The 26,602-nt window shown below is 47.0% G+C and overlaps 1 protein-coding gene across 3 annotated transcripts in view; it reads left to right on the forward strand.

Annotated features, from left to right (window-relative positions):
• Positions 1 to 26,602, forward strand: part of SIN3A (SIN3 transcription regulator family member A) — a 61,237-nt gene that overhangs the window by 14,203 nt on the left and 20,432 nt on the right. For 2 of the 3 annotated variants that reach the window (XM_040970276.1, XM_040970277.1), the window contains exons 2-13: positions 3,466 to 3,687; positions 8,040 to 8,216; positions 14,429 to 14,535; positions 15,708 to 15,990; positions 16,829 to 17,080; positions 17,918 to 18,070; positions 18,190 to 18,348; positions 19,823 to 19,912; positions 22,869 to 22,987; positions 23,435 to 23,645; positions 24,145 to 24,261; positions 25,353 to 25,591. In XM_040970276.1, the coding sequence (XP_040826210.1) occupies positions 3,499 to 3,687; positions 8,040 to 8,216; positions 14,429 to 14,535; positions 15,708 to 15,990; positions 16,829 to 17,080; positions 17,918 to 18,070; positions 18,190 to 18,348; positions 19,823 to 19,912; positions 22,869 to 22,987; positions 23,435 to 23,645; positions 24,145 to 24,261; positions 25,353 to 25,591 (2,096 nt within the window). In that variant the 5' untranslated portion in view covers positions 3,466 to 3,498. The remainder of the gene's footprint in view (positions 1 to 3,465; positions 3,688 to 8,039; positions 8,217 to 14,428; positions 14,536 to 15,707; positions 15,991 to 16,828; positions 17,081 to 17,917; positions 18,071 to 18,189; positions 18,349 to 19,822; positions 19,913 to 22,868; positions 22,988 to 23,434; positions 23,646 to 24,144; positions 24,262 to 25,352; positions 25,592 to 26,602) is intronic. The other variant, XM_040970278.1, reaches the window with a different exon arrangement.

Consider the following 26,602-nt stretch of genomic DNA (forward strand, 5'->3'; position numbering starts at 1 on the left):
CATCTGTGAGTGACTCACTGGAGGATCCAGACCGACTCCTCCTTTTGCAGATGAGAAGCTTCCAGTGTCACAGAAGTCTCACCATGTCAGACTTGGGACTCGAATCCAGTTCTTAATTTTTTTTTTTTAATTTTTTTTAAGCAGTTAGAGTTGGGCAATGCCAGGTTGAAGCCAGGACCTTGGAACTCAATCCAAGTCTGGTGTGTGACAAGGACCCTAGTACTAGGGCCAGCACCATTGCCTTCGAGGGTCTGTCTGAGCGGGCAGCCTGCTGGGTAGCAGAGGAGACACTCTGCTCTGGATATTGGCTTTCCCAGAGCAAGTCCGGACTCCAGTTCCTAACAGGAGCTCCAGGACTTGTACTTTGCTCTTCAGATTTGAAGCTGTTGTTTATAAAGTCTGCATTTGGCTGCAGAGGTTATTGTCAACTGAGTTAACATCTAGGGTTCAAACCAGTGGAACCCCAAAATATGGCATGGTTTAGGTCATAGACGTACAGGGAGTAGCAGCCAGAAGTGTCTTAAGACTTTTTAAAAAATGTTTAATTGTTTTAATTGGAAAGGGAGATTTACAGAAAAAAGATCTTCCATTTGCTAGTTCACTCTCGAATGGCCACAGTGGCCAGAGCTGAACTGATCTCAAGCCAGGAACTTCCTTAGGGTCTCATGTGGGTACAGAGGCCTAAGGATTCAGGCCGTCCTTGACTGCTTTCCCAGGCCATAAGCAAGAAGCTGATGGGAAGTGGAGCAGGCCAGACTAACCAGTGGTGCCCATATGAGGATGTCCGCACTGCCGGGGAAGGATTAGCTTATTGAGTCACTGTAGCTACCCCTCTCAGACTTTTTACTTCTTTTTTTTTTAAATTAAGCTTAGTTGCTTATCCCCAAATAGGTGGATGTTTAGTGTTTGTATTCATTTGGCCAGTGGCTCATTGAGTATCAAATGGCCTGTGCAAGTCTGTATTTCCCACCACTTTAGATGTCAGCAGAGGGCCTGGCACAGCATGGCATAGCAGCTAAAGTCCTCACCTTGAATGCACCAGGATCCCATATGGGCACTCGTTCTAATCCCAGCGGCCCCACTTCCCATCCAGCTCCCTGCTTGTGGCCTGGGAAAGCAGTCAAGGATGGCCCAAAGCCTTGGGATCCTGCACCTGTGTAGGAGACCCGAAAGAGGCTCCTGGCTCCAGATCGGCACAGCACTAGCTGTTGCGGCCACTTGGGGAGTGAACCATTGGACGGAAGATCTTACTCTCTGTCTCTCCTCCTCTCTGTATATCTGCCTGTCCAATAAAAATGCATAAATATTGGGCCCGGCGTGGTGGTGCAGTGGTTAAGGTCCTCACCTTGCACGCCCGGGATCCCAGGTGGGCGCCGGTTCTATCCCAGCAGCCCTGCTTCCCTTCCAGCTCCCTGCCTGTGGCCTGGGACCCTGCACCTGTGTGGGAGACCTGGAAGAGGCTCCTGGCTTCAGATCGGCATAGCATCGGCCGTTGCGCTCACTTGGGGAGTAAATCATCAGACGGAAGATCTTCCTCTCTGTCTCTCCTCTCTGTATATCCGCCTTTCCAATAAAAAAAAATAATAATAATAAATCTTTTAAAAATAAATAAATAAATATGAAAATATGTCAGCAGAATTTGAAATGCTAAGCCAAATGTGCTGCTTTATGCCAGGAAATCAGCTGGTTAAAACTTTAGAAATTTTAAATTATTTCCTCTTGGGCCCGGCGCGGTGGCGCAAGTGGTTAAGGTCCTCTCCTTGCACGCCTGGGATCCCATATGGGCGCCGGTTCTAATCCCGGCAGCCCCACTTCCCATCCAGCTCCCTGCCTGTGGCCCGGGAAGGCAGTCGAGGACGGTCCAAAGCTTTGGGACCCTGCACCCATGCGGGAGACCCAGAAGAGGCTCCTGGCTTCAGATCGGCATAGCATCGGCCATTGCGCTCACTTGGGGAGTGAATCATCGGATGGAAGATCTTCCTCTCTGTCTCTCCTCTCTGTATATCCGCCTTTCCAATACAAAAATAATAAAAATAAATCTTTAAAAAAATAATAAATAAATAAATTATTTCCTCTTAACAGTTGTCAGAATGTTTTCAGCTGCATTTAGTGGAGTTGGATGTGCAGTCACAACTAGGGAAGGTGTGGTCCTGGGGTCTAGCTGGGGTCTAGCTGGGGTCCTGGCCCAGGAGCCAGCCTTTAGCCTGCATGTGAATGATGCCTGGATTCAGTCTTGGTTCTGGCTCTCGGCTCTGTATTCTTGCTGGTATGGTGCCTGGGAAGCAGCAGTGATGCCTTAAGTGGTTAGGTTTGTGCCACCTACATGAGGAACCGGAATAGTTTGTGGCCCCAGCCCTTCTGGCCATTTGGTGGAACCAACTAGTGAATGGGGGCTATCTGTCGCTCATAAATGAAAGTTACTAAAATAGTGAGAGACAACAGCGTGTTTGTGGCTTGGGATGTGTGAAAGGCTAGACGTGCTCAGATTGTGGGGTACACAGTTGTGGTCCTGTGTTGGTGTGCAGCTTGGACTTGGCAGTACTGAAGCACCCAAAAAGTCTTGTGTGCCTGAGGGACGGAGGTGGGTGGTCAAGGAGGCTGGCATGATGGAGAGGTGGAGTTGCCTTAGCGAGAGGCAGGGTGTGCACGAATGTTGGGGAAAGGCTTTTTTTCGTTTTCAAGAGAGCTTCCCTGTGGATGGTGGAAGGCTTGCTGGTCTTGTATCTGTACCGCAGGAGTGATGTCTTGTTTTCATGTGGCTGGCTGAGCAGTGAGGTGGGCTGGTCTCATCACTAGATGGCTGGGAGTGGTGTGTTTGTGAAGGGAGGTGCCTACCTATGTTAGGGATGCTGACTTGAAGAAGCTGAGAAGGACCAGCTGGGCTCCTGGGTGCCATCCTGTAGAAGAGAGAGGTAATGAAGGTAATACTGGCTGCCTCTCCTGTGAAAAAGGCTAACAAGAGCCAAAGAACTCTGAAGGGACAGCCATCTTTCCCCTTTACTGGGTGATTGCTGGAGAGCGAGGAAGCCTGTGGCCGTGGCTCCTTGTGGTGGCAGATCTGGAGCCTTCATCTTCCACCCTGCCTCCTTGCCGTGGTACCGTTGTTGAAGCAATCGGTATTTTAAGATTAGGCTGCTGTCATAGTACTAGGCTTGAGGAGTTAAAAGCTACACTGGGAGTATTTTTGCATTCTGGCTGTGTAATTAGTAGTAGGAATGATACCACTTGAGCAGAAAAGTAGTGAGTGGGGTAGTTATGTTTGCGTTTTTAGTTGGGGGTTAATTTTAAGATTAATAACAGCTAAGATGTATTACTTGGATTTCTATCTTGTTGAGTTACAGCTTGCTTACTGTACAGTGTATGTGTGTGTGAATCATCTATGATGGTGATGCAGTTCAGGTAGCTTTGCTTGTCCTGTTCCTAGGCCACCGACCGGCTGAGCGCTGACCACATGTTCTTCTACAGGTTGGGGAGCTCACCCCTGAGCATGAGCGCAGAATGAAGCGGCGCTTGGATGACCCAGAGTCACCGGTGTATGCAGCCCAGCAGCGTCGGCTCCCTGGCGGCACCGAGGCCTTTCCGCACCAGCACCGAGTGCTTGCCCCTGCCCCTCCAGTGTATGAGGCTGTGTCTGAGCCCATGCAGTCGGCCACAGGCATTCAGTACTCTGTGACTCCGAGCTACCAGGTAAGCCAGCCAGCTGGGGTGTGGGAGTGGCCAGCGGGTTCCTTTTTGTTAAACAATGATTCTGATAAAAAGAGTTTCTGGGATAGATTTAAGGTATAACGAGACACTGAAACCCTTTCTCATAAGGTAAAAGAAAGGCCTGTTGTTGCACCTTTAAAATACATAGTGAGTCCCTCCCTGCAGAGGTGGCCATAGACTAAGCTTTGGACTAATTGTTCTTCTTTCTTACTTCTGGTTTCCCTCATTTTTGTTCTATCTGAGTCATGTAATAGTTGAACTGGGCCATTCTTGAGATTGTATGTAAATGGAAGCGTGTAGTTATTGCAGCCACAGTCTCGTCAGTTTCTGTTACTATAAATTACATGAATACCCCGTGTATTGGACTGTCCTGTTGGACTGTTGCATGGCTTTTCCAGTTACTGTTGTGAACCTCCTGCACTCATGTCTCATTACACAGTGATATGTACGTCAAAACATGAGCCTCCCCCCTGGGTTTAAGTCAGCTTACCAGGAGTTGGACTGGCTGTGCTTATTAGCGAAGTCACTGCTTTCCATCATCACATAAACTGTCTAGTCACAGAACACTCTGCAGGTTTGAGGACACACAAGAGTGTCTTGAGCATTTGAGAGAGGGTAGCTGGACCAGAGGTGAGCATCTTCAGCAGGAAGTGCCTTTTCTTTTAAAAGGTTTATTTGGAGGCCAGCACCATGGCTTAGTAAAGCAAAGCTTCTGTCTGCAATGCTAGCACTTTACAGGCTTAGGGCTTAACCTACAGTACTACTATGCATCCCCTCAGGGAATGCCTTTTTGGAATTGTCCCGATGTAATTTAAACACTTTTTTTGTTTGTTTTTTTTTTATCTGTAAGATAAAAAGAGAGATTGTCCATCTCTGGTTCATTCCCCAAAGACTGCCACAGCCAGCACTGGCAGCTTGCCTGGTCTGCCACGTGGGTGGCTGGGGCCTGAGGACTGGAGTGTTCCCAGGTTGCTTTCCAGGTGCATTAGCAGGGGACTGAATCAGAATTGTGCCGTTTGAGACTTCATTTGTTGTTTTCCTTTTTTTTTTTTTTTTTTGCCATGTGAAACTTCAGGGCATCCTGAGATGGGGTGCTGGCATCTCAGATCGTGTCAGCCTGCTGCCCCGTGCCATCTCCCCCTAGTGTAGATTTTTGCAAGTATTGCACATTCCTTTTGCTTCACGTCCTCATCCACATTAGTCTTTCATTTCTTGTCAGTTCATTCTCTCTTATAGAAATGGGAGGGAGGATTATCTTTTCATACTCTGATTTACTCTCCAAGTGCCTACAACAGCCGAGGCTGAGCTAACCTGGACCAGGACTCCAGAATTCTACTTAGACTGTCATATATGTGGCAGGGATCCAAGTACTTGGGCCATCATCTGCTGCCTTCCCAGGTACATTATCAAGAAGCTAAATCAGAAATGGAGCTGCTGGGCCTAGCACGATGACTCAATAGCTAAATCCTTGCCTTGTAAGTTCCACTTCCCATCTAGCTCCCTACTTGGGGCCTGGGAAAGCAGCAGAGGATGATTCAAAGAGGTGGGAGGAGGCTCCTTGCTCCTGGCTTCAGATTGGTTCAGCTCCAGCCATCGTGACCATCTGGGGAGTGAACCGGTAGATTGTCTCAGTCTCTGTGAATCTGATCTACCTTTCCAATAAAAATAAATTTAAAGAAAAGAAAGAAATGGAGCTACTGGGATTCGAACTGGCACTCTGATAGGAGGTGCTTGTCAAGTGGTGCCTGAAACATTGCTATAATGGCCATCTCAGCATCAGATTTTCTTTTTTAAAAGATTTATCTATTTTTATTGGAAAGGCAGATTTACAGAGGGAAAGGTCTTCAGTCCACTGGTTCATTCCCCAACTGGCTGTAATTGACTGTGTCTGGGAGCCAGGAGTTTCCTCTGAGTCTCCCACACACAGGTGCAGGTTCCCAAAGTTTTGTGCCATCTTCTGCTGCCTTTTTAAGGCCACAGGGAAGGGGCTATATAGGACATGGAACAGTCAGGGCACTAACTGGTGTCCATATGGGATTCTGGTGCATGCAAAGTGAGGATTTAGCCACTAGGCTATTGCACCTTGCTGCACTGCATTATTTGAGTGCTGTTGTTTAATATTCTATTTCAGGTATGTCTCAACCATAATTTAACTGGCCAAGAGATATTTTGTCCTCATTTATTAGTGAGTTTTAAAAATATGTAGCTGATCCTAGTACCTATAAAACTGTGTCCCATAATGCAGTGCAATTATTTTTTTTAAAAATGTAGCTGGTTAACAAGAGTTGAGGTGCCCAAACCCTAGATTGGAGTGCCTGAGTTTGATTTCTAGCCCTAGCCTTAGCTCATATCTCCAGCTTTCTGGCATTACAGGCCCTATGAGGCTTTGGTGATGGGAGACCTAGATTCCCACCATCCAACTCAGGTTCAGGCTTTAAAATCTATTACACACTGCTTTGTAAAATGGTATGTATGGACCAGCATGATGACTCAATTGGCTAACCCACTCCCCCCACCACCAAGTGCTGGTTCGTGTTCTTGGCTGCTCCAGTTCCCCTCCAGCTCCCGGCTAGTGGCCTGGGAAAGCAATGGAGGATGCCTTAAACCCACATGGGAGACCCTGAAGAAGCTCCTGGCTCCTGACTTTGGGTCAGCTCATTGCTGGCCATTGAGGGCACTTGAGGAGTGAGCCAGCAGACAGATCTTTTTGTCTCTCCTCTGTAAATCTGCCTTTCCAATAAAATAAATCAGAAAAAAAGAGAGAGAGAGAAAGAGAAAAGAAAACAGTATTTAGGAGCTGTTATAGCAATTGCTTTTCCTAATACCTGTAAAATCTAATAATGAAATTCATGAGTTTATGTATTGTCATTGTAAATCTTTTCACTGTCTTGTAAAATCAATTGGCTGGGACCACCAGTGTGGTTTAGCAAGTTAAGCCGCTACCTGTGATGCCAGTATCCTATATGGGCCCTGGTTGAAGTCCCAGCTGTTTTACTTCCTATCTGGCTCCCTACTAATGTGCCTAGGAAAGCAGCTGAGCATGGCCAAAGTGTTTGGGTTTCTGCATTCATGTGAGAGTCCTAGATGAAGCTCCCATCCAGTCCAGTCCCGGCTTTTATGGTTATCTGGGTAATAACCAGGGGGTGGAAGCTTGATCTGTATTCTGTATTCTGTAACTCTTTCAAGTAAATAAATAAATCTCGAAATGAAATAAAATGAAAAGTAGTAGGTTGTGATGGTTTGGAACTAAAAAAAAAAAAAAGGCCATCACACAGTCTGAGAAGCACTGAGTTTCTTTTGTTTGCTTGTTTGTTTTTTCTTTTTATCTTCTTTTTAAGATTTATTTTTATTTTTTATTGGAAAGGCAGATATACAGAGAGGAAGATCTTCTGTCCGATGGTTCTCTTCCCAAGCGGCCGCAATGGCTGGAGTTGAGCCAATTTAAAGCCAGGAGACAGGAATCTCCTCCAGGTCTCCCACACGAGTGCAGGGTCCCAAAGCTTTGGGCTGTCCTCGACTGCTTTCCTTCACCGCTTTCCCAGTTCAAAAGCAAAGAATTGAATGGGAAGTGCAGTATCTAGGACACAAACTCGTGTTCAAATAGGATTCTGCACTTAGAGATGGAGGATAAGCCAATTGAGCCAGTGCATCAGCTGCCATCCTGTATCTCTTTTGAGAGGAAGGGACCCAACTGGCTGAGCCATCACTGCCTCCCAAGACTGCATTAGCAAACAGCTCGTTTCAGGAGCCTAAAGCAGCTGTGAAATCATGATGCTCAATAGTACACAACAAGGATGTCCTAGGCCAGATGTCCACCTCACTGTTGTTTTGTTTTTTAATTTTTTTTTAATTGGAAAGTCAGATATACAGAGAGAGGAGAGACAGAGAGGAAAATCTTCCATCCAATGGTTCACTCCCCAAGCTGCCAAAACGACTGGAGCTGTGCCATTGCGAACCCAGGAGCCAGGAAGTTTTTCCAGGTCTCTCACACAGGTGCAAGGACCCAAAGCACTGGGCCGTCCTTGACTGCTTTCCCAGGCCCCAAGCAGGGATTTGGATGGGAAGCAGGGCTGCTGGGATTAGAACCGCGTCCATATGGAATCCCGGGCATGCAAGGCGAGGACTTTAATCACAACGCCCAGTGTGTTAAGTTTTAATATCTATAAAGATGTCTATTGTAATATGGGTGGAGTATTATTTGACTCTTTGTGGACTGTTTGGATTTCTCAGTAAGTACTCTTGCACAAGAACAATGTGTATTGGTGTTCTTTTTCTACTGAGTTGTACAGGGATGCACCAGCCTTGAATTGTCATGTGTGTTCTGTCCTTCCCAGGTTTCTGCTGTGCCACCAAGCTCTGGGAGCCATGGGCCTGCCATGGCAGCAGTTCACAGCAGCCACCATCACCCGGCGGCGGTGCAGCCCCACGGAGGCCAAGTGGTACAAAGTCATACTCACCCAACCCCACCAGTTGCACCAGTACAGGGGCAGCAGCAGTTCCAGAGACTCAAGGTGAGACTGCTCCTTTCCTGGGTCTGACGTTGTCCGTAGGCAGTAGTGACTGCAGCCTATTAGTTGTAGTTGTGGAATCCCATCACAAGAAGTGTTGCCTTTGCTGTTGTTTGGAAACCCGCACTGAGTTCCCATCTTGGCACTCGGGCGTGACCCAGAGAACACTGGAGAAGTACACGTGATGTGTGATGTACGATTCTCAGCATTTCAGGATGAGGGGCTCTTTTGAACAACCATTTGAACTTGAACTATTTTACAGGTTTCATTGAGGGCACACATGAGCGGTTATATACCCGTGGGCATGTCAGCACAGTAATCTTGTGATTTAATCTTTTCTCTTGTTTATGGAAAAAGTTGAATTGGCTAGCAGTCAAGTCCTTGCTTAGTAAAACACTAAGGTGAAACTCCTCCTTTAGGAGGAGCCTCCATGATAAAGTGTGAGTGAAGCGTGTGTCTTCTGTCTGTTGGTGAATAGCTGCATTGGGTATTGGGCTGTTCCTGCAGTGTCTGCTGGAGTGCCACTGTGATGGTTCCAGCTCTCTTCTCACTTGACTTTCCTTTTTAAAATGTGATTGTTGTCACAAGCATTCTAGGTTTCCTTTTTTTCTGATTTTTCATTTGTTTAGTTAGTTAAGCTGCAAAGATGTGTTTGGGGAGAGGGGCAACTATGTGGTATAGCAGGTGATGCAGCCCCGTACAGCGCCAGCATTCTCTATGAGCACTGTTTCAAGTCCTGACTGCTCTGCTTTTATTCCACCTCTGTACCTACATTGAAAACTCACAAAAAGCTTCTGGCTCCTGACTTAGGACTGGCACACCTCCAGTTTTTACAGCCATTTGGGGAGTGAACCAGCAGATAGAATCTTAAAGATTTATTTATTTGAAAGGTAGTTACGAAGAGAGGAAGAGAGACAAAGGTGATGGATGTTTCCATCCACTGGGTCACTCCCCAAATGGCTGCAATAACTGGGGCTGGGCTAGACCAAAGCCATGAGCTTTATCTGGGTCTCCCATGTGGATGCAGGGACCCAAGCACTTGGTTATTCTCTGCTGTTCTGCTAGATACATTAGCAAGGAACTGGATTGGAAGTGGAGCAGTTGGGACTTGAACCTGTGTTCATATGGGATGCTGACATGATAGGCAGTAGCTTTACACACTGTGCCGCATTCCTGTAACTCAGGATACTGCTTTTTTAGGCACAATATCGGGGTGCTGGTCTGCTATACCACAGTGCTGTCTCTATTTGCATACAATTTTAAATTGAATGCAGAAAATACGAAGAACTGTAAGGAGACATTAGATTGCCATTGATTCTGTCAGCCAGATCATATCACTTTGTTGGCGGGTGGGCAGGAATGTTCACCTTGTGTTTGTTGTTCCGTCTTTTATTTTTGCTGATGCACTTGGTCTTCACCTATCTAACAGTAAGGCATAGTGTGGGAAATTCTAGAAATAATTATTAATTTTAAATGTATGAGAGCTATTCTGGCTGGTGTGACTGCTGCTTCCAGACTGGGATGTAAGCCCTTCCTCATTCCGACATATCCACAATGGAGAGCACTCTCAGTTGTCAGTATGACTATGACTGTGTCACAGTGCTTGTCCACCAGTCCTGTGTGTGTGTGTGTGTGTGTGTGTGTGTGTGTGTGTGTGTGTGTGTGTGTTATTGAAAAGTCAGATATACAGAGAGGAGAGATGGAGAAAAAGGATTTCCATCTGCTGATTGACTCCCCAAGTGGCTTCAAAGACTGGGGCTGAGCCAATCCGAAGCCAGGAGCCAATAGCTTCTTCCAGGTCTTCCACATGGTTGCAGGGTCCCAAGGCTTTGGGCTGTTCTCTACTGCATTCCCAGGCCTCAAGCAGGGCCTGGGTGGGTAATGGAGCATCCGGGACAGTAACCAGCACCCATTATCTCAAAGTAGAAGGATTCTGGTGCTGGTAACCTGGGTGTATATTAGCTGGGGGAATGTGAGCGTGCCTTACTTCATGAAGAGAGAATAAATGGTCTGCTGTAGTTGCTAAGATGCATGGTAAGTTACTGTTCATCTCACTGCATCTGGTATGATAGTAGCTTTTAGTCACTGGAATGAATCCTTGAGAGAAGCTGCTTCCAGAAGGAAGGAGGAACACTTGGGCTGTCTGTTGTGCTGGTTCTCAGTTTTAGGTCAGCAGTCCCACAGCTCTGCCCTCTAATGCAGCTGATGGGCCTGAGCGGAGGGAGGACCAAATGGCCAGTTAAGAGGGCCCACAGGGCCTGGCCCTACCACCCCTCTCTAGAGATGGTGCTCCTCACCGTGATGGTGTGATAAGGTTTCACCTTCTACTGGTAATAATACCCTGAAGCAAAGTCCTTCACACGTGGGCCCTGGGCAGACATCCAGACAGCAGAGGTTGCATAGGAGAAAATGGTATGCATATGTTGGGAACTCTTCTGTCAGATGTGTTAGTGGGAATCCTGGCACTCACTCCATAGGGATAAGGGGACTAGTTCTCTCTGCTCCCTGTTGTCACTGGTTTGGTTCTCAGAAACTGGTTTAATAATAGGCCTAAGAACATCAAGTGCTAAATAAAGTTAAACGATCTTCATAATATGTCTTAGGAAGATACACAGCTCACTATTGTCTTCATTTGGTTTTGAAAGACTTATTTAAAACAGTAATACACAGATTTCCCCATACGCTTGTTCTCTCCAAATGGCCACAGTGGCTGGAATTGGACCAAGCTGAAGCTGCAGCCTGGCTTCAGGGTGTTTTTCTACATGGGTCCTAGGGACCCAGCACTTGGTTCATCCTTGGCTGCTTTCCCAGATGCATTTGCTGGATGCTGAATCCTAAGTGGAATAGCTGGAACTAAAGAACAAGAACTCTGATATGGGATGCTGGCATTGCAGTCGGTGGCTTAACCCACAACACCATAATTTCAGTCCCAATTTTGTTTTTCCATGATCTTTTTCCGACATACCCTGAACAAATTAAAACTTGTCTTAAGCATAGTCTCTAAAATGGGGTAGAAATGAGGAGCTGGATTTGTGGAATAAAGGTTCAAGTCACAGCCTGTGACATCAACATCCAATGAGTCTTGGCTTTTCTACTTCTGTTCTAATGCTTTCCTGTAATGCTCCTGGGAAAGTAGTGGAATATGGCCCAGATACTTGAGCCTCTGTGCCACGTGGGAGACCTGGAGGAAGCTCCTGGCTTCAGCCTAGCCGAGCCCTGGCCATGGCGACCACTTGGAGAGTGAACCAGCAGGTGGGAGACCGTCCTCTCTGTCTTTCTCTCTACCTCTCCTCTGTCTCTCTACATGTGTGTATGTGATTCTGCCTTTCAAATAAGTAAATTAAAAAATAATAATAAGTAAATATAATCTTATAAATAAGCAGAAATTATTAGACCTTTGGGGAGGTCTGTGCATGGCATGCTGACACTATCTTTAAGCCATTTCACTTTGTGCCTGTGGAATGGAGCTGTGAACTTAGCACTTTACCAAGTCTTGAAAATAGTCTGTACAAACTTGGTTTGGTGTTTAATTCTGTAGTATGTTCAGTAGATAATCTTTAAACTTGCTGGTAGATATTAGAGATTTTGTGGCTTCTTGACCCTTTGGTTAAAATGAGGTGAACTGTTGCAGGTTTCTTGCAGCAAGAGCTGTGGAAGTAGCAGCTGTGCCTAACTCTGTCCTCCAAGGAGTCTGGGGTGGGTGGATGCCCTCTTGTGTCAGATTTCCTGGCAAGGGAGGCTTTGGCCATGGGGTGCTGGAGTGCACTTCAGGTAGGATTAGAGTTCCTGGTTGTGTCCCTAAGGAGAGGTGAAGTGCTGCTTGTGCCATGTGAGGGTTAGCCCCGTGCCCCATGTCCCGTGCTGTGCTGCCTGCCATTTGGGGATCAGGTGTGAAACGTCTGAAAGCATTTGTGTGAGTTTCCATAAGCCTTTGCTGTTCTGTAATCGTGAAGTGAGAATACTGAGTTTTGCTGAGTGTCAACATTGTCCGTACTTTTTGTGTTTGGCAGATAGTGACAAGGAGGGATTTGAATAATTTGAGGCATGTTTATGATTCTGATATTTGTTTTATGCCAGCAGCGTTGGCACGTATTTGTCAAGTTCTGTTGCGCTTGGTTCCCTAGCAAGATCGCAGGCTTGAGGTTCTTAGCTTGCGGAGGTTGTAAATGACCTGTGCACAGGAGCGGGGGCAGGCAGCTGGCGTAGGCTGAGGTTCTTCTCGGAGCTTCGCTGCATCTCTGCTCTGCTGTCTTCCTCTCGGTCGGCATTCTTGCAGCTGTGTAGGTGCTTTTGCCAAGAGTTGCACCTTACTTTAGGAAGTTAGAGAATTCCCTCATTGCCCTCACATCAGGTATCTCACTTAGAATTTGTCTCTCCTGCTGGGATTTTAAAACATTAAACAAGGACTTCTATGAACTTTCTTTATATTGTACATAATTCCTGCATTTGGATTTTTATTCCTTTTCTCTCAACAGTAGTTTTACTATATTGTGCTTGTTTCTTTTTGGCTAAGAGTAACTTGAAAGGCAGAGAAAGAGGAAGAGATGCACAGAAGCTTCCCCACAAAGGGCCACACCAGCCCGGAGTGGGCTAGATGAAACCCACGTCCCTAGAGTTAGCCCGGTCTCGCACGTTGATGGCAAGGTTCAGGCACTTGGCCCATCTGCTGCCGTCTTGCCTGGTGCCTTAGCGGGGAACTGGATGGGATGCTGGTATTGCAAGCTGTGACTTAACTTTCTGTACCTGTTTATTTTTGATAGCTCTTCCTTTGTCATGTGATGGTGAATTTTGAAATACCTCTCAAGATCTTTGTTCCTTATGCAAGCTTCATGAGTTTATGTTCAAACAGCTTGACTGTTTAAAAAAAAAATATTCCGGTGGCCTTCAGTAGAAATTCACATTTTACAGATACATGTAAAATCTGGAAAAAATGTATCAAACAGGGGGGCATTGACCAGGTATACAGTCTGTAAAGAAACACTTTGACCATGTGACTGTGTTTAAAGAAACACTGACCATGGCTGTGACTGAGTTTAGATGGGTGTTGTGGCATAATGGGTTAAGATGCCACTTAGAACACCTGTATCCCATATAAAAGTGGTTGGAATGAAGCCCCACCTCTGCTTCCAATGTAGCTCCTTAAGTACTGAAGTCCTTGCCACCCATAGGGACACCCACATGGAGTTCTCCTGATACCTGCCAGGCCTAGCCACTACTGCTGGACTGAGAGATCTTCAATCTGCTGGCTCCTGAAGTCTGGTGCTTGGGATTCTGATCTCTTGTCTTCAGGGTTTGCATTAACTGGAAGCTGGGATTGGGAGTGAAGCTGGCTTGTAAGAAGGCACTCTGAAACCCAGGGGGTGTGGGCTTCTGAAATACTGTTTGGGACCAGTGCTGTGGTATAGCAGTTAAAGCTGCTGGTGTACGACATCAGCATCCCTTATGAGCACCAGTTCGAGATCCTGCTTCTCCACTTCTGATCCAGCTCCCTGCTAATGCTCCTGGAAGAGAATCAGAGGATGGCCTGAGTGCTTGGGCCCCTACTCACACTAAGGAGACTGAAAGAAGTTCCTGGCTCCTGGCTTCTAGCTGGCCCAGACTTTGCCATTAAGAGCAAAAGAAAGACTTTATCTTTGTTAGTGCTGATTTATCAATAAAAATTGGCTTCTCAGAGGTTTGGAGGCTGGGAAGTGCAGGATGCAGGCATCAGCATGTTTGGTGGGGGAGGCCTGGTTCCTGCCAGCCCTTTAATTCCCCAACTCATGCACGTGCTTGCCACCCTGCCCACCCCTAACCTAGTGGTAATTCATTGTTGGCATTCTCATCTGGGATGCTTTCACGCCATGTCTCATTTGCTAGGGTATTTGAACACACATGTTTCATAGCATGATCACAGGAGTGTGTCTTGTATTAAATCATGGTTCTAACACTTTCTTGAACTTTGTGCTTTATTTTAAGATACTTATTTAAGGACTTATCCCAGAATATAGGGAGAAAGCTAGTGGGTGTTTTCATTGTCCTAAATCCCACACATCACTTTAAGGCCCTTCAGGCCTGCCCTCTTCTGGTTCTTTGAAGCTTGAGTTTTATTACTGACATTCTCACCAAGTTTTAATGCTTTTTGTTTCATTTATCACTTAAGATTTTTAGGCATAAACTGTTTTCTGTAGTTCTTAGTTTATTTCCTCTTTGTAACTTTTTTATCTCTGCCACAGGTAGAGGATGCACTTTCCTACCTGGACCAGGTGAAGCTGCAGTTTGGCAGTCAGCCTCAAGTCTACAATGATTTCCTTGACATCATGAAGGAATTTAAATCTCAGAGGTAAAAGACACCTTGTGCTCCAGCTTTGTGCTTGGTGTGCTGCTTTGTGAGGGATGATGTAGCTTAATTTTTTTCTACTGGAAAAGAAAGGATCCCCTTTGAAAATTTTTGTTATTTGAAGGAGAGACCCAAGAACTCTGTTCACTGATTCACTCCCCCAGGGCAGTGCTGCAGCAGCTGGGCCTGGGCCTGGGCTGGGGTTGGCCATGGCTGAAGCCTGGGATCCTGCTGAGCCTTCCTGCCACCTCCTTAGGTGTGCGTTAATATAGCTGGCACTGGGCTTTGATGCCCAAACTTGGATGTGCACCATGGGCATCTTTAAGATTTATTTTTATTATTTTTTTATTGGAAAGGCGGATATACAGAGAGGAGAGACAGAGAGGAAGATCTTCCATCCGATGATTCACTCCCCAAGTGAGCGCAACGGCCGATGCTATGCCGATCCAAAGCGGGGAGCCTCTTCCGAGTCTCCCACACAGGTGCAGGGTCCAAAGCTTTGGGCCGCCCTCGACTGCACCGGCGCCCATATGGGATCCCGGGCGTGCAAGGCGAGGACCTTAACCACTTGCGCCACTGCGCCGGTCCCACAACTTGGGCATCTTAACTACTAGGCTGAAAACCTGCCCAGAGCTCCCTTTTTCTTTTTGAGTGCTGATTTTTTTGTGGTCCTGCCTTTGTATTATATATTGCTTTATGGCTGGGAGCTTTCTTCCTATTGGTAAATTTTTCTCAGTGATTAATCAGGTAAGCGGTGATGGCTATAATTTTGACTCCTGAGTTTTCACTGGCTTCAGATACTGCCTTAGATACTGCCTTTCTCTTTAGTTCTTGCCTGTTACTCTGGCATGGTTCCCTGTAGTTAGGAGTAACTCACCTGCACACCAAGTGAAGGATTTATACTGCTGTGTCAAAAGGTGACTTGGCTTGGAAACTGCAGCTTTGATTCACTGGCTCTGCATGGTGAGATTGTGAGCCACAAATATTTCTGTTTGAAATGGTGGCCAAGTCTGGATCCACAGCTTGTGTGTCACAGAAGCAAGTCAACTTGTATATGTTTTCCTGTGCAGGGAAAACCTAGTGGGAATGAAGTGGCTTTTTAAATTTTATTGTATTATTACTTATCTATTTTGCCATCCTTTGCTTTTCCTCTGTTTTGTTTTGTTTTTAATCAGCATTGATACTCCAGGAGTGATCAGTCGTGTCTCCCAGCTCTTCAAAGGCCATCCCGACCTGATAATGGGCTTCAATACCTTCTTGCCCCCTGGCTACAAAATTGAGGTGCAAACCAATGACATGGTGAATGTGACAACTCCTGGCCAAGTTCATCAGATCCCCACACATGGCATACAGCCACAGCCACAGCCACCACCCCAGCATCCTGCCCAGCCTTCAGCACAGTCTGCCCCAGCTCCTGCCCAGCCAGCTCCTCAGCCGCCACCTGCCAAAGTCAGCAAGGTGAGCCTTTGAGAAACATTGCCTCACATGGTGTGTGTGTTTTTCAAAAGTGCCTGCCACTGATACCTGCCCTTCGGACAGATTTCTTGAGCAAAGACACAGCAGTCACATTTATACACAACATACTTGGATATCTGTTGAACACATTAGCAGCCTACAAGGACGCTTGTCCCCAAGTCCTACTCATAATACCCACAAGCTTCTCAGCAGGTGTGGGCTTCCTGCAGCACGGCACACATGGTCAAGATGCAGTGCTGTCCACATGGCATCAGAAATGGTACTATATTACCCAGGCTAACTGAAGTCAAGCTGAGCACTGCACTGTACCGATAGAACAGTCTCTTGGCTTTGAACTAGAAAGAATCCAGTATTTTGGTTGCACTGGCTGCATTTCCAGGGTTCAGTATCCTGGCAGTGTTACAAGGTTGTGCAGGTGTAGACTTGCCCCTTCATCTCAGAGTAGGCTGGGATAGAGGTGGTCTAGAAGTTCTTACAATGTGGATTTACTCCAACAGCTGAGGGCTTGTTTGTCTACATAGAAACAGGGCGATGGGGTTTGTGTTAGAGAGCGTAAAGATTGCATATGAAAAATTCTTCCCTGTAACTGGAGGTGGCTCCAGCTTTAAGGTTGTATTTAGAAGATTCGAAAGTGAGCTACTTGGCGTCTCAGGGTGTGATCCCTCACCTTGCCCAGTGTGACTTGAGTTGGGCTCACATGACATGGTCTGAGTCAGCAAAGGATGTAAGTGCCTTTAGATACTGCCTTTCTCTTTAGTTCTTGCCCCTGATCAAACACCATGTGTGCTCCTGAGGAGTATAAAGACTTTTCTCTTTTCAGCCTTCCCAACTGCAAGCACATACTCCAGCCAGTCAGCAGACTCCCCCACTCCCACCATATGCATCCCCACGCTCTCCACCGGTCCAGCCTCACACACCAGTGACAATCTCGTTGGGAACGGCCCCATCTTTGCAGAACAATCAGCCTGTGGAATTTAACCACGCCATCAACTATGTGAATAAGATCAAGAACAGATTCCAGGGCCAGCCTGACATCTACAAAGCCTTCCTGGAGATTCTGCATACTTATCAGGTCAGAGGCTGCCCTGTCCATTCCCCGTAATCCCTGGCTGCCCTCTCGCGGGCATCTAGTCCAGGGGCTTGGAATATTATTGTGCTCATCAATTTTTACCAGAAATTAACCACTGAGGAACTAGGATTTGTGATTATGGAGCCAGTGTTTGCCTGAATTGGACACACTGTAGATCCCCTTAAGGATTTTGCAGTCACTGTCCTGTGAAATAAATGCCTGTTTGGGAAGTTTGGAGAAGCATTTATATAATTAAATTAATTTACAGAAGGAGAAATGTCTCAGATATTTCCATTTACTACTGTAGTTTTTGTTTTGTTTATATGAAAAGCAGAGAGACAGAATGAGCAAATGAGCATGCAATCTTCCATTTACTGGTTCACTTCCCAGGTGGCCACAACAGCCAGATTGGTTGAGCCAGGCCAAAACCGGGAGCCTAGGATCCCTTTAGGGTCTCCCACATGAGTGGTAGTGGCCCAGGTACTAGGGTCATCCCAGGTACGTTAGCTGGGAACTGGATCGGAAAAGGAGCAGTTGGGACACAAACCAGCACTTTGGTATGGATGCGGCATTGCAAAAGGCTACTTTGTATTAACTGCTGTGCCACAACACCGGCCCTGCTGCACTAGTTTGAAAAGGAATTGTTATCCACCATCTTCTTGTTTCTCACCTTAAAAGCCTACTGTCACAACAGGTGCTAGCAGTATAGGCGTTACTCTCACAGGCAGCCTTGAGTCAAGACCAGGATAGAACCTTATCAAACATTCCAGAAAGTGAGCAGAGGTGTGGTTCAAAACAGTGCTCGGTAATAACAGCTTTTTTGCATTTGCACTTCCTCAGAAAGAGCAACGAAATGCCAAGGAAGCTGGAGGCAGCTACACTCCAGCGCTCACAGAGCAGGAGGTGTATGCACAGGTGGCTCGTCTATTCAAAAACCAGGAAGACCTGCTGTCCGAGTTTGGACAGTTCCTCCCAGATGCCAATAGCTCCGTGGTGAGTTTCACTTGGATGTAGCACTATTGGATGGGTTGGAAAACTTGTCAGGGCTCCCAACCTGATGACACTTTCTTGCTCTGATCAGAATGTTAATCTCTTCCATGTGTCTTCATCAGCTTTTAAGCAAAACAACAGCTGAGAAGGTTGATTCGGTGAGGAATGACCATGGAGGCACCGTCAAGAAGCCCCAGCTGAACAACAAGCCGCAGAGGCCAAGCCAGAACGGCTGCCAAATCCGCAGGCACTCGGGCACAGGAGCCACGCCGCCAGTAAAGGTGCCGATGGGGGGTGGGCTGCAGCTGCTCTGCTGGACTCCATGAGCAGTCCTGGTGGGCTGGCCTGAGCGGGTAGTCTTGGGTTCTTGGGAACATGTGGACAGTTGGAGCCTGGGTATCCACAGCATGTTAGTGTGTGTCAGCTGAGTGCTGGGCTTGGCTTTTAGTGGGTTATAGTGCCTTTGAGGGTTCTTCCCGGGTTTCCTGTAGTATCGCTCTTGCTGTGAGTTCTGATTTCACTCTCGTTTTTGTTTGCAGAGGGCATCTGACTGAGGCTTAGTAATTTTTCCTTCTGCTTGATAATTGCTTCAGATGCAGTGGGGTCATTTTATAGGTGAAAGACTGTATTCGGCTCAGTCTGCTCTATGAGCCTGTCATGGCTAGTGTTTGGAAAAGAATCTAGGTTGACAGATCTTGCCTGTTTAATGTTGCTCTCCAAGGCAAGACCGGTTGGCTATTGCCGAGGAGGGTCTCACATTCCCATTAGGGACAAGCCATCAAGTATACGTGTTGTGGGCATAAATGCTGACCACCTGCTTCCGTGCTGCAAGCCAAGCCAGTTCCTTTCTATGGCAGAGCTCATCCGTGACAAGTGGTTGAGTACTGTATTTTGCAGCCTGTCTGTAGCATTCAGTTAGTGACAAAAGCTGATGTGTGATTGTAAGCCATGGCCAGGAACAAATGAATGACTTGCAGGGACTAACAAATTCAAGGTTACTGGGGCTTTGGCGGACCCTGTTCTCCTAGTTTGCAATGTGTTCTCTTAATTGGTTTAACAATCACAGTTTGTGAGTCCTTACGTCAGGCAGTCGTGCTGAGTACACAGGCTTCCAGGACATGCTCAGCCCCCTCCGAGCTCTGCTGCCTCTCACTGGACGCCCTGCAGTGGAGCAGTCCTCAGCAGGCTTGGGCTACCAGCTAGCTTGTGTGCCCGGGTAGCCACCAGCAGTATGTGCCTTTCCTCTTAGAGGTTTTATAGTGAATTCTCCCAAAAGGGATGTGTCCCTGTCTGCTCACTCCTTTTAAAAGAATATCATTCATGTGAGTGTGCACTGCTGACAGATTGTTGACCTTCCTGTTAGGAAAACCGTGCTTTTTTTTTTTCATGAGCTTCCTCAGTGAAGTTTCAAAGGTTCAAGGCTGCTGTGTGCCTTCTCTATATAAATGACCTCCTCTCCCACAGCAGGTAGGTTGTGTACAGTTCTGCATTGAATCACTTGGGCATCTAGTAAAAGGAAGAATATTCTGAAAGTTTGATACAGTAGTTCTGGGACTGTTACTGAAGGGAACTTCTAGGGAGAAGAATGACCTGAAAACTTGAGAAAGGTGCCGACAGGCAAGCTAAAATAGGGAGATGTAGGGGGAGTTGATGACTAGAATGTTTTCATTTGTTTCCTGTTATTAATCAACACTGGTAATAAACAGAAGAAAGTAAGAAACTGACTCACATGTTTATATTTTTCCTTCTTTGCAGAAAAAGCCTAAACTGCTCAACCTAAAGGACTCTTCAATGGCAGATGCCAGCAAACATGGTGTGGGGACGGAATCCTTGTTTTTTGATAAGGTGAGCAGTGATTGAATTAGATTTAAAAAGAAGTGATGCCAAAAGGATAATACCCTTTCTGAATAAGGTGTTATTTTAAAGGTATTGAGCTGATTAAGATTTTGTGTTTGTAAATATTTATTTGAAAGAGTTAGAAGGAGAGACCGGGATCTTCCATGTACTGTCCCAGATAGCTGCAGCAACCAGGGCTGGGTCAGGGCAAAGCCAAGAGCTTCTTCCACATGGTACAAGGGCCCAAAACACTGGGGCTGTCTGCTGCTGCTTTCCCAGACCATTAACAGGGAGTTAAATCAGAAGTGGAGCAGCCAGGACACGGACTGGCATCCATATCAAGTGCTGAAATTGCAGTGGGTAGCTCTACCTGCTACACTGTAACACCAATACCAAACTTTTTAAGACTTGTAAGGAGAGGGGTTATTTGAATGGCAAAAAGGCAAAATTACCAAGAGGACAATCTTCAGTCCACTGGTTGACTCCCCAAATGTCCACAACAGCCTGGGTTGGGCTGGGGACTAGGAATTTTTCTGTGTCACCCACGTTGGGTGGAAAGGCCCCAGGACTTGGGTCATTCTCTGTAGCTTTCCTAGGCGCAGTAGCAGTGAGTTGGATTAGAACTGGAGCAGCCAGCACTTGAACCGGCTCTCTTTGGGGGTGCCCACTCTACAAGTGGTAGCTTAACCCACTAGGCCATGGCACTGGCCACTGTAATTTTGTTAGTGTAATTAATAAGCTGTGGGTCTCTTCCATGTACTGCTGCTGTTAGCACAGCTTGAACTGGAGTCATTGTCAGCTTTGGTCCCTTGTGAAGTGCATCCTGTTCCTAATGTCAGCTGTTAGCTCCCTGTTGCAGACAAACTGATCTCCAATTAAAAGGGCTGTGGTCTTGGAATTGCTATGGTTCTTTGTGAACTGTGCACACACAAGGGGAATCCCACATGTTCATTGAAAAGGAAATTTAAAAGATGCTTGTTTTTGTCAAAAGTTTTTGAAACCTGCATGGTTTTTTTCATAGTATGCATTTTCCATGAATTTTGAAGACCTCTGCTATCGGTTCCTGGGATATCTGATTTGTTTTCAAGACTCACCAGGTGATTCTGGGGAGCAGCCCGGGGGAACTCACCGGTGCAGGGTGTTAGGCAGCCTCTTAGGTTGGCTCTTCTGCAGGCACCATCCCTGTGTCTGAGCTGGTGATGGACCTTGGCTCTCACCGCTGGGGGAATAACAAGTGATGGGGCTCTCCTCACATGTCCTGCTGCCGTGCCCATCCGAAGAGGCAGGAATCCCTGGCTTTGACATGGACTCCTTCTGAGGGCTGTGTGCACATGGGTGCCCAAGCACATGTGACAGTCCAGGTCACCCCCACTGAAAGGTGAAAGCCAGTGCAGCATATAGACTTTATTTGGAAATTAATTATGAAAACCAAATATTGGGTCTGGTGTGATGGCTCAGTGGCTAAATCCTCACCTTGAAAGCACCAGAATCCTATATGGGTGCTGGTTCATGTCCTGACTGTTGTACTTCCTATCCAGCTCCCTGCTTGTAGTCTAGTTTGAAAGCAGTGAGGGATGACCCAAACCTTGGGACCCTACATCTGCATGGGAGACCTGGAAGAAGCTCCTGGCTCCTGACTTCAGATTAGCTCAAATGGCCATTGTGGCCACTTGGGGAGTAAACCAAAGGATGAAAAATGTGTATCTCTGTCGCTCCTTCTCTGTAAATCTGAGCTTCCAATAAAATAAATAAATCTTTTGAAAAAAAAGATCAGGGTAGGTATTTAGCCTTACAGTTAAGATCCTTGGATTGTAAGACTGTGATCCTTTGACTGCATCTGACTGGTTTCCTGCTGAAGCCGACCCTGGGAGACCGGGGTGAGGGCACAGGTGTCTGTCTTTCTCCCCTCTCTGCTTCATGAACAAATCATTAAGATTAAAAAAAAGAAGCTGGCAGTGATCCTTTGAGTAACTCTAATATGGTCTAGAGAATCAAGCATATGAGAAAGCATACTCCAAGGTCTGACTTTTAAAATTTTTGTTATGGAAAATTTTAAATGCATAAAACTTGAGAGACTAGTCAAATGATATCATCTTGCCTTGGTAACCTCAGCTGCCTTGTCTGTGTTCTTGGTTCCTCTACATTGTCAGCTGTCCCACGTTACATATTGTTAGAGCCGTAAGTGTTTTAAATTTTATTTTACAAATGACTCCTTTTTTTCAAACAAAGCTTACCATATCTAAAAAACTAATGTTGATTCCTCAACATCATCAAATATCAGTTGACATTTCCTTTGTTTTCGTTTCAGATTGATTTATTTGAAAGAGCTTTCATCTGCTGGTTCACTCCGCAGGGGGCAATAGTGGCTTGGATTGGGCCAGGAACCAGAAGATGCTCTGGGTCTCCCATGTACATGGCAAGGGCCAAAGCTCTTGGGCCATCTTCTGCTTTTGCAGATCATTATGAGGGAACTACAACAGAAGTAGAGCAACCAGGACAGGCACCAGTGCCCAGACGGTGACAAAGACTTTACCCCCTACACCACACCGACCTCAAGATGTCCTCAGTTTTTAGAATGTAATCAAAGATGCGGCATTGTGGTGGGAAGTTCCCTCTCACTCAGCACTGGTTTGCATCTTGACTGCTCCACTTGTGATTCCCACTCCCTGCCAAGGAAGCTGGGAAAGCAGCAGCCAAAGATGGCCCAAGTACTGGTGCCCCTGCACCATGTGAGAGACCTGGATGTTCCAGGTTCGGGCCTTCACTCTGGTCCAGCCGAAGTTCTTGGGACCATTTGAAGAGTGAACTGGCAGATGAAAGATGTATTTTTCTGTCTCGAAACAGTCTTTCCCTCTACTCCATTACTCTGCTTTCAAATGGAGAAATAAATGTGGGCCTCTGTTTTGTTTTGTCATGCAACTCCCGATTCCAGTGCCCCATTTCACCGTTGTCCCTGTCATCTCAGGTTCGCAAGGCACTGCGCAGTGCTGAGGCTTACGAGAACTTCCTGCGCTGCCTGGTCATCTTCAACCAGGAGGTGATCTCCCGGGCGGAGCTCGTGCAGCTCGTCTCGCCTTTCCTGGGGTAGGTGAGGTGACGGGTGAGAGACCTGAAATGCCAAGGGAGTCTGACACCTGAAGTGCTCGTGTCCTGGGATCCTAAGAAGTCCTTTCAGTCTAACTGCAAAGGAAAGTGAGGAGGCGAGGACCTGAGATCTACCCATTTGCTTCCCTCTTCCCCTGACTGGGTTCTAGAATTGTGGCTGTGCCCAACAACCTCCAAATTGTAACCTAACACTGTGAGGAATACCAAGATGAACAGAGCAATAGGACACCACCCATCTGAGTGCAGCTCTCTCATGGTGCACAGTGCTCACCTCCTGTCCTGAATCTGTGCCTTTCAGGCAGCAGGTGTTGGGGAATTGTCCCTGGGCGCAGCGCTCTGACCCAGCCCTAGCAGGTGGCCATGCCACAGGATCACCACATGGTGCGTGCCTCTGATGGTTAACTTGCTTTTGCTTTGGTTTTTCAGGAAGTTCCCTGAATTGTTTAATTGGTTTAAAAACTTTCTGGGCTATAAGGAGTCTGTACATCTGGAAACCTTCCCCAAGGAACGAGCCACCGAGGGCATTGCCATGGAGATTGACTATGCGTCTTGTAAGCGTCTGGGCTCCAGCTACCGAGCGCTGCCAAAGAGCTACCAGCAGCCCAAGTGTACGGGGCGGACACCACTCTGTAAAGAGGTAAGGCCTCGGGCAGAGGCAGCTCTGCAGCACCTGCTTCTTCTGGGGTGAGGACGGTGTTTCCCGGGATCCAGACTCTGTGAACGACAAATCCACAACCTTCTCTCTTTTCTCAAAATATTTTGTTCTTACATTCAGAACTTCTTTTTCCAGATCTCTTGTGAAGTTTTTAATGTGAGTTCTTGATTTCCTCCCTGGAGTTCACTAAGAATGCTCAGTGAAGAGCACACATTTAACTCAGAAGTTAGGACAGCCTTGTTCTCTAGTGGACTGCCTCAGGTTGTTGCCTGCCTCTCAGTTCTGACTCTTGCTAATGCAGCTCTTGGGAGGTGTTGGTGAAGGCTCAGGTAACTGGCTGCCAGTCATCCACATGGGAGACCTGGATTGAATTCCTGGTACTTGGATCTGTCTCGGCCTCTGAAAAGAAACAAAAACAAATGGCAATCATCAGTAAGTGTTAATTAGATTTTTGCTTCCGTCTCGCTTCTCTTCCCTGAAGGTTCTAAATGATACCTGGGTCTCCTTCCCGTCGTGGTCTGAGGATTCCACCTTCGTCAGCTCCAAGAAGACACAGTACGAAGAACACATTTACCGCTGTGAAGACGAGCGCTTTGAGGTAAGAGCATCAGGGAGGCTGCCGAAGGGGCCCTGGGTGCCGGCTTCTATGGGGCAGGAGAGTGGGCACCCCTGCACTCTTCTGGCAAGATGCTGGTTGTACTCAGCGTGCTTTTTGCATTTGCCAAATGCATTCATCAATGATTTTACAGCAAATGTGACGTATCTAGGCCACTTCTACCCTTTTAACTGAACTTGTCCCTTCACGGCTGAAGAATAATCCTTTGGATTTGCATAGCCGTTTGAAAGTGATTGTGTTTTACGTGGAGTGGAAATGCAATGCCCTCATGCCTATGGGCTTCCTTGAAGCTGTTTTTGGTGGCTTTTTATGAGAGCTCTAAACTGTTCAAACCCAGAGGTCTTTCCTGCTTAGTTCTTTTGAAAAAAAATTAAATGAGGAACTTTTATCTTAATGAAGTTGATGGGCAAGGATGGAAATGAAAGAGCTGCTTATTAGGTCTTTTGCCAGAGGAGAAAAGAGTGGCCTTAGATTCCCCTGTCTGTGTCATTGATGCCACTACCAAAGAGGGGAGCTGAGTATGTCTGTGGAAGCTGGCGGCCTGTATCCTAGTTGTTGCATTTAGTGCATTAAACTGACCAGCTCACTAAACTGTGTGGGTAGGTGAGGTCTCCTTCTTTGATCCGTGCTGATGTAGCTCTCCTCCCCCTTCACACTGACGCCCACTGCTGCTTCTGTGTTGTGAATGAAGCATAATATACTGCTTGGCCCCAGACAGGCTGTGCCATCTTTGCCTCCAGTGTTTATGTGAAGTTCAAGTCATTTGCCGAAGACTGAATCGTGGCAGGTGTTAACATCTGTGGGGAGCTGATCAAGCTGAAGAGGCATTTCTTGGTTGCCTAAGTGAGCAAGGCTCTGTGTGCATCTCTCCTTGCTGGAAGTGTCAACTACCATTCCCTGTGCTGGACACTTGGTGTCACAGAAGAGTCTTCAGAGAGTGTTCAGTGCTACTGCCACTTTACTATGGCTGCCGTGGCAGAGCCGGGCGTCAGAATGAGGGGTTAGACGTCCAGCCCAGTTCTCCTGACTCTGGTTTGGTTTGGTCCTGAGCACTTTTCTGTTTTTTTCTTCAGCTTGATGTAGTTTTGGAGACCAATCTGGCAACAATCCGTGTTCTGGAGGCAATACAGAAAAAGCTTTCACGCTTGTCTGCTGAGGAGCAGGCCAAGTTCCGCTTGGATAACACGCTTGGGGGCACGTCAGAAGTGATCCACCGCAAAGCCCTGCAGAGGATATACGCGGACAAGGCAGCTGACATTATCGACGGCCTGCGCAAGAACCCCTCCATTGCTGTGCCCATCGTCCTCAAAAGGTGACTGAGCCCACCCTTCCTCCATAATGTGCTACACAGCGGGCTCTCGTGACCGACCCATTAGCCCTAAGGTTTCTCCCCAATCACAGTTGTTGGAAATTGAGTACAGAGCAAGAACTGGTTCTCTATAACCAGCTTTAGACCAGACCTTGAAAGTGGGGGGAGGTGGGCCCGATGCATAGGCTTGAGGGGCTATTTGAAATAGTAAGACTGAGACAGAACTTTCATCCACTGGTTCGTTTCCCAAATGGCCACACATGTCAGGGCTGGCCAGGAGCCTTTAACTCCATCATGGACTTCTGCCTAGGTTGAAAAGGATCCTAAGTGTTCTTGGGACATATTGTGCTTCCTTCCCAGGTACATTAGCAAAGCTGGTTTGGAACCAGAGTCTCAGGGACTTGAACTGGCTCTCTGATGTAATATGCCAGTCTCACAAGCAGTGACTGAACTTGCTGTGCCACAAGTAACATTGTTGTGTTTTAGTATTTGAGAGACAAAGAGTGGCAGAGGTCCCATCTGTTGACTCAGTTCCCAGTGTGGCTGGTGGTAGAGGCCAGAAACTAGGGACTCTATCCAAATCTGTGAAGGCAGCAGGGACCTGAGCACTGAGCCGTCAGTACTGCCTCCTCCCAGGGTGTGCAGTAGCAGAACGCTCAAGTTGGGAGCCAGAACTCGGCGAAGAACCCAAGTGCTCCTTACATGTCTGAACTGCCAGGCCACTTGCCTGCCCTGCATGGTCCTTTGCTCATGCTGGGAATCGTGTTGTGTCACTGGATGAGTACTATTTGCTACACAATTCACACAGCCCAGATAACTGTCTTTCCTCCCGCCAAAATCTGGCACACAATCAAGATTCTTTTGTTGCTGGTGACATTTGGCTTGTGGCTTCTGAGGTGCAGTTATCCTGAAGTTCTAGCACTGTGTTGGCTTTTGTTCTCCCTGGAGCCTCAGGATCCGTGGCTCTGAGTAGAGTTGCAGTGGTTGTGTCAAGTGTCGTAGAGGGTCTAGGAA

This window comes from Ochotona curzoniae, unplaced genomic scaffold (assembly GCF_017591425.1).
Source record: "Ochotona curzoniae isolate NIBS_2020 unplaced genomic scaffold, NIBS_Ocur_1.0 scaffold_4701, whole genome shotgun sequence".
Classification (NCBI taxonomy): domain Eukaryota; kingdom Metazoa; phylum Chordata; class Mammalia; order Lagomorpha; family Ochotonidae; genus Ochotona; species Ochotona curzoniae.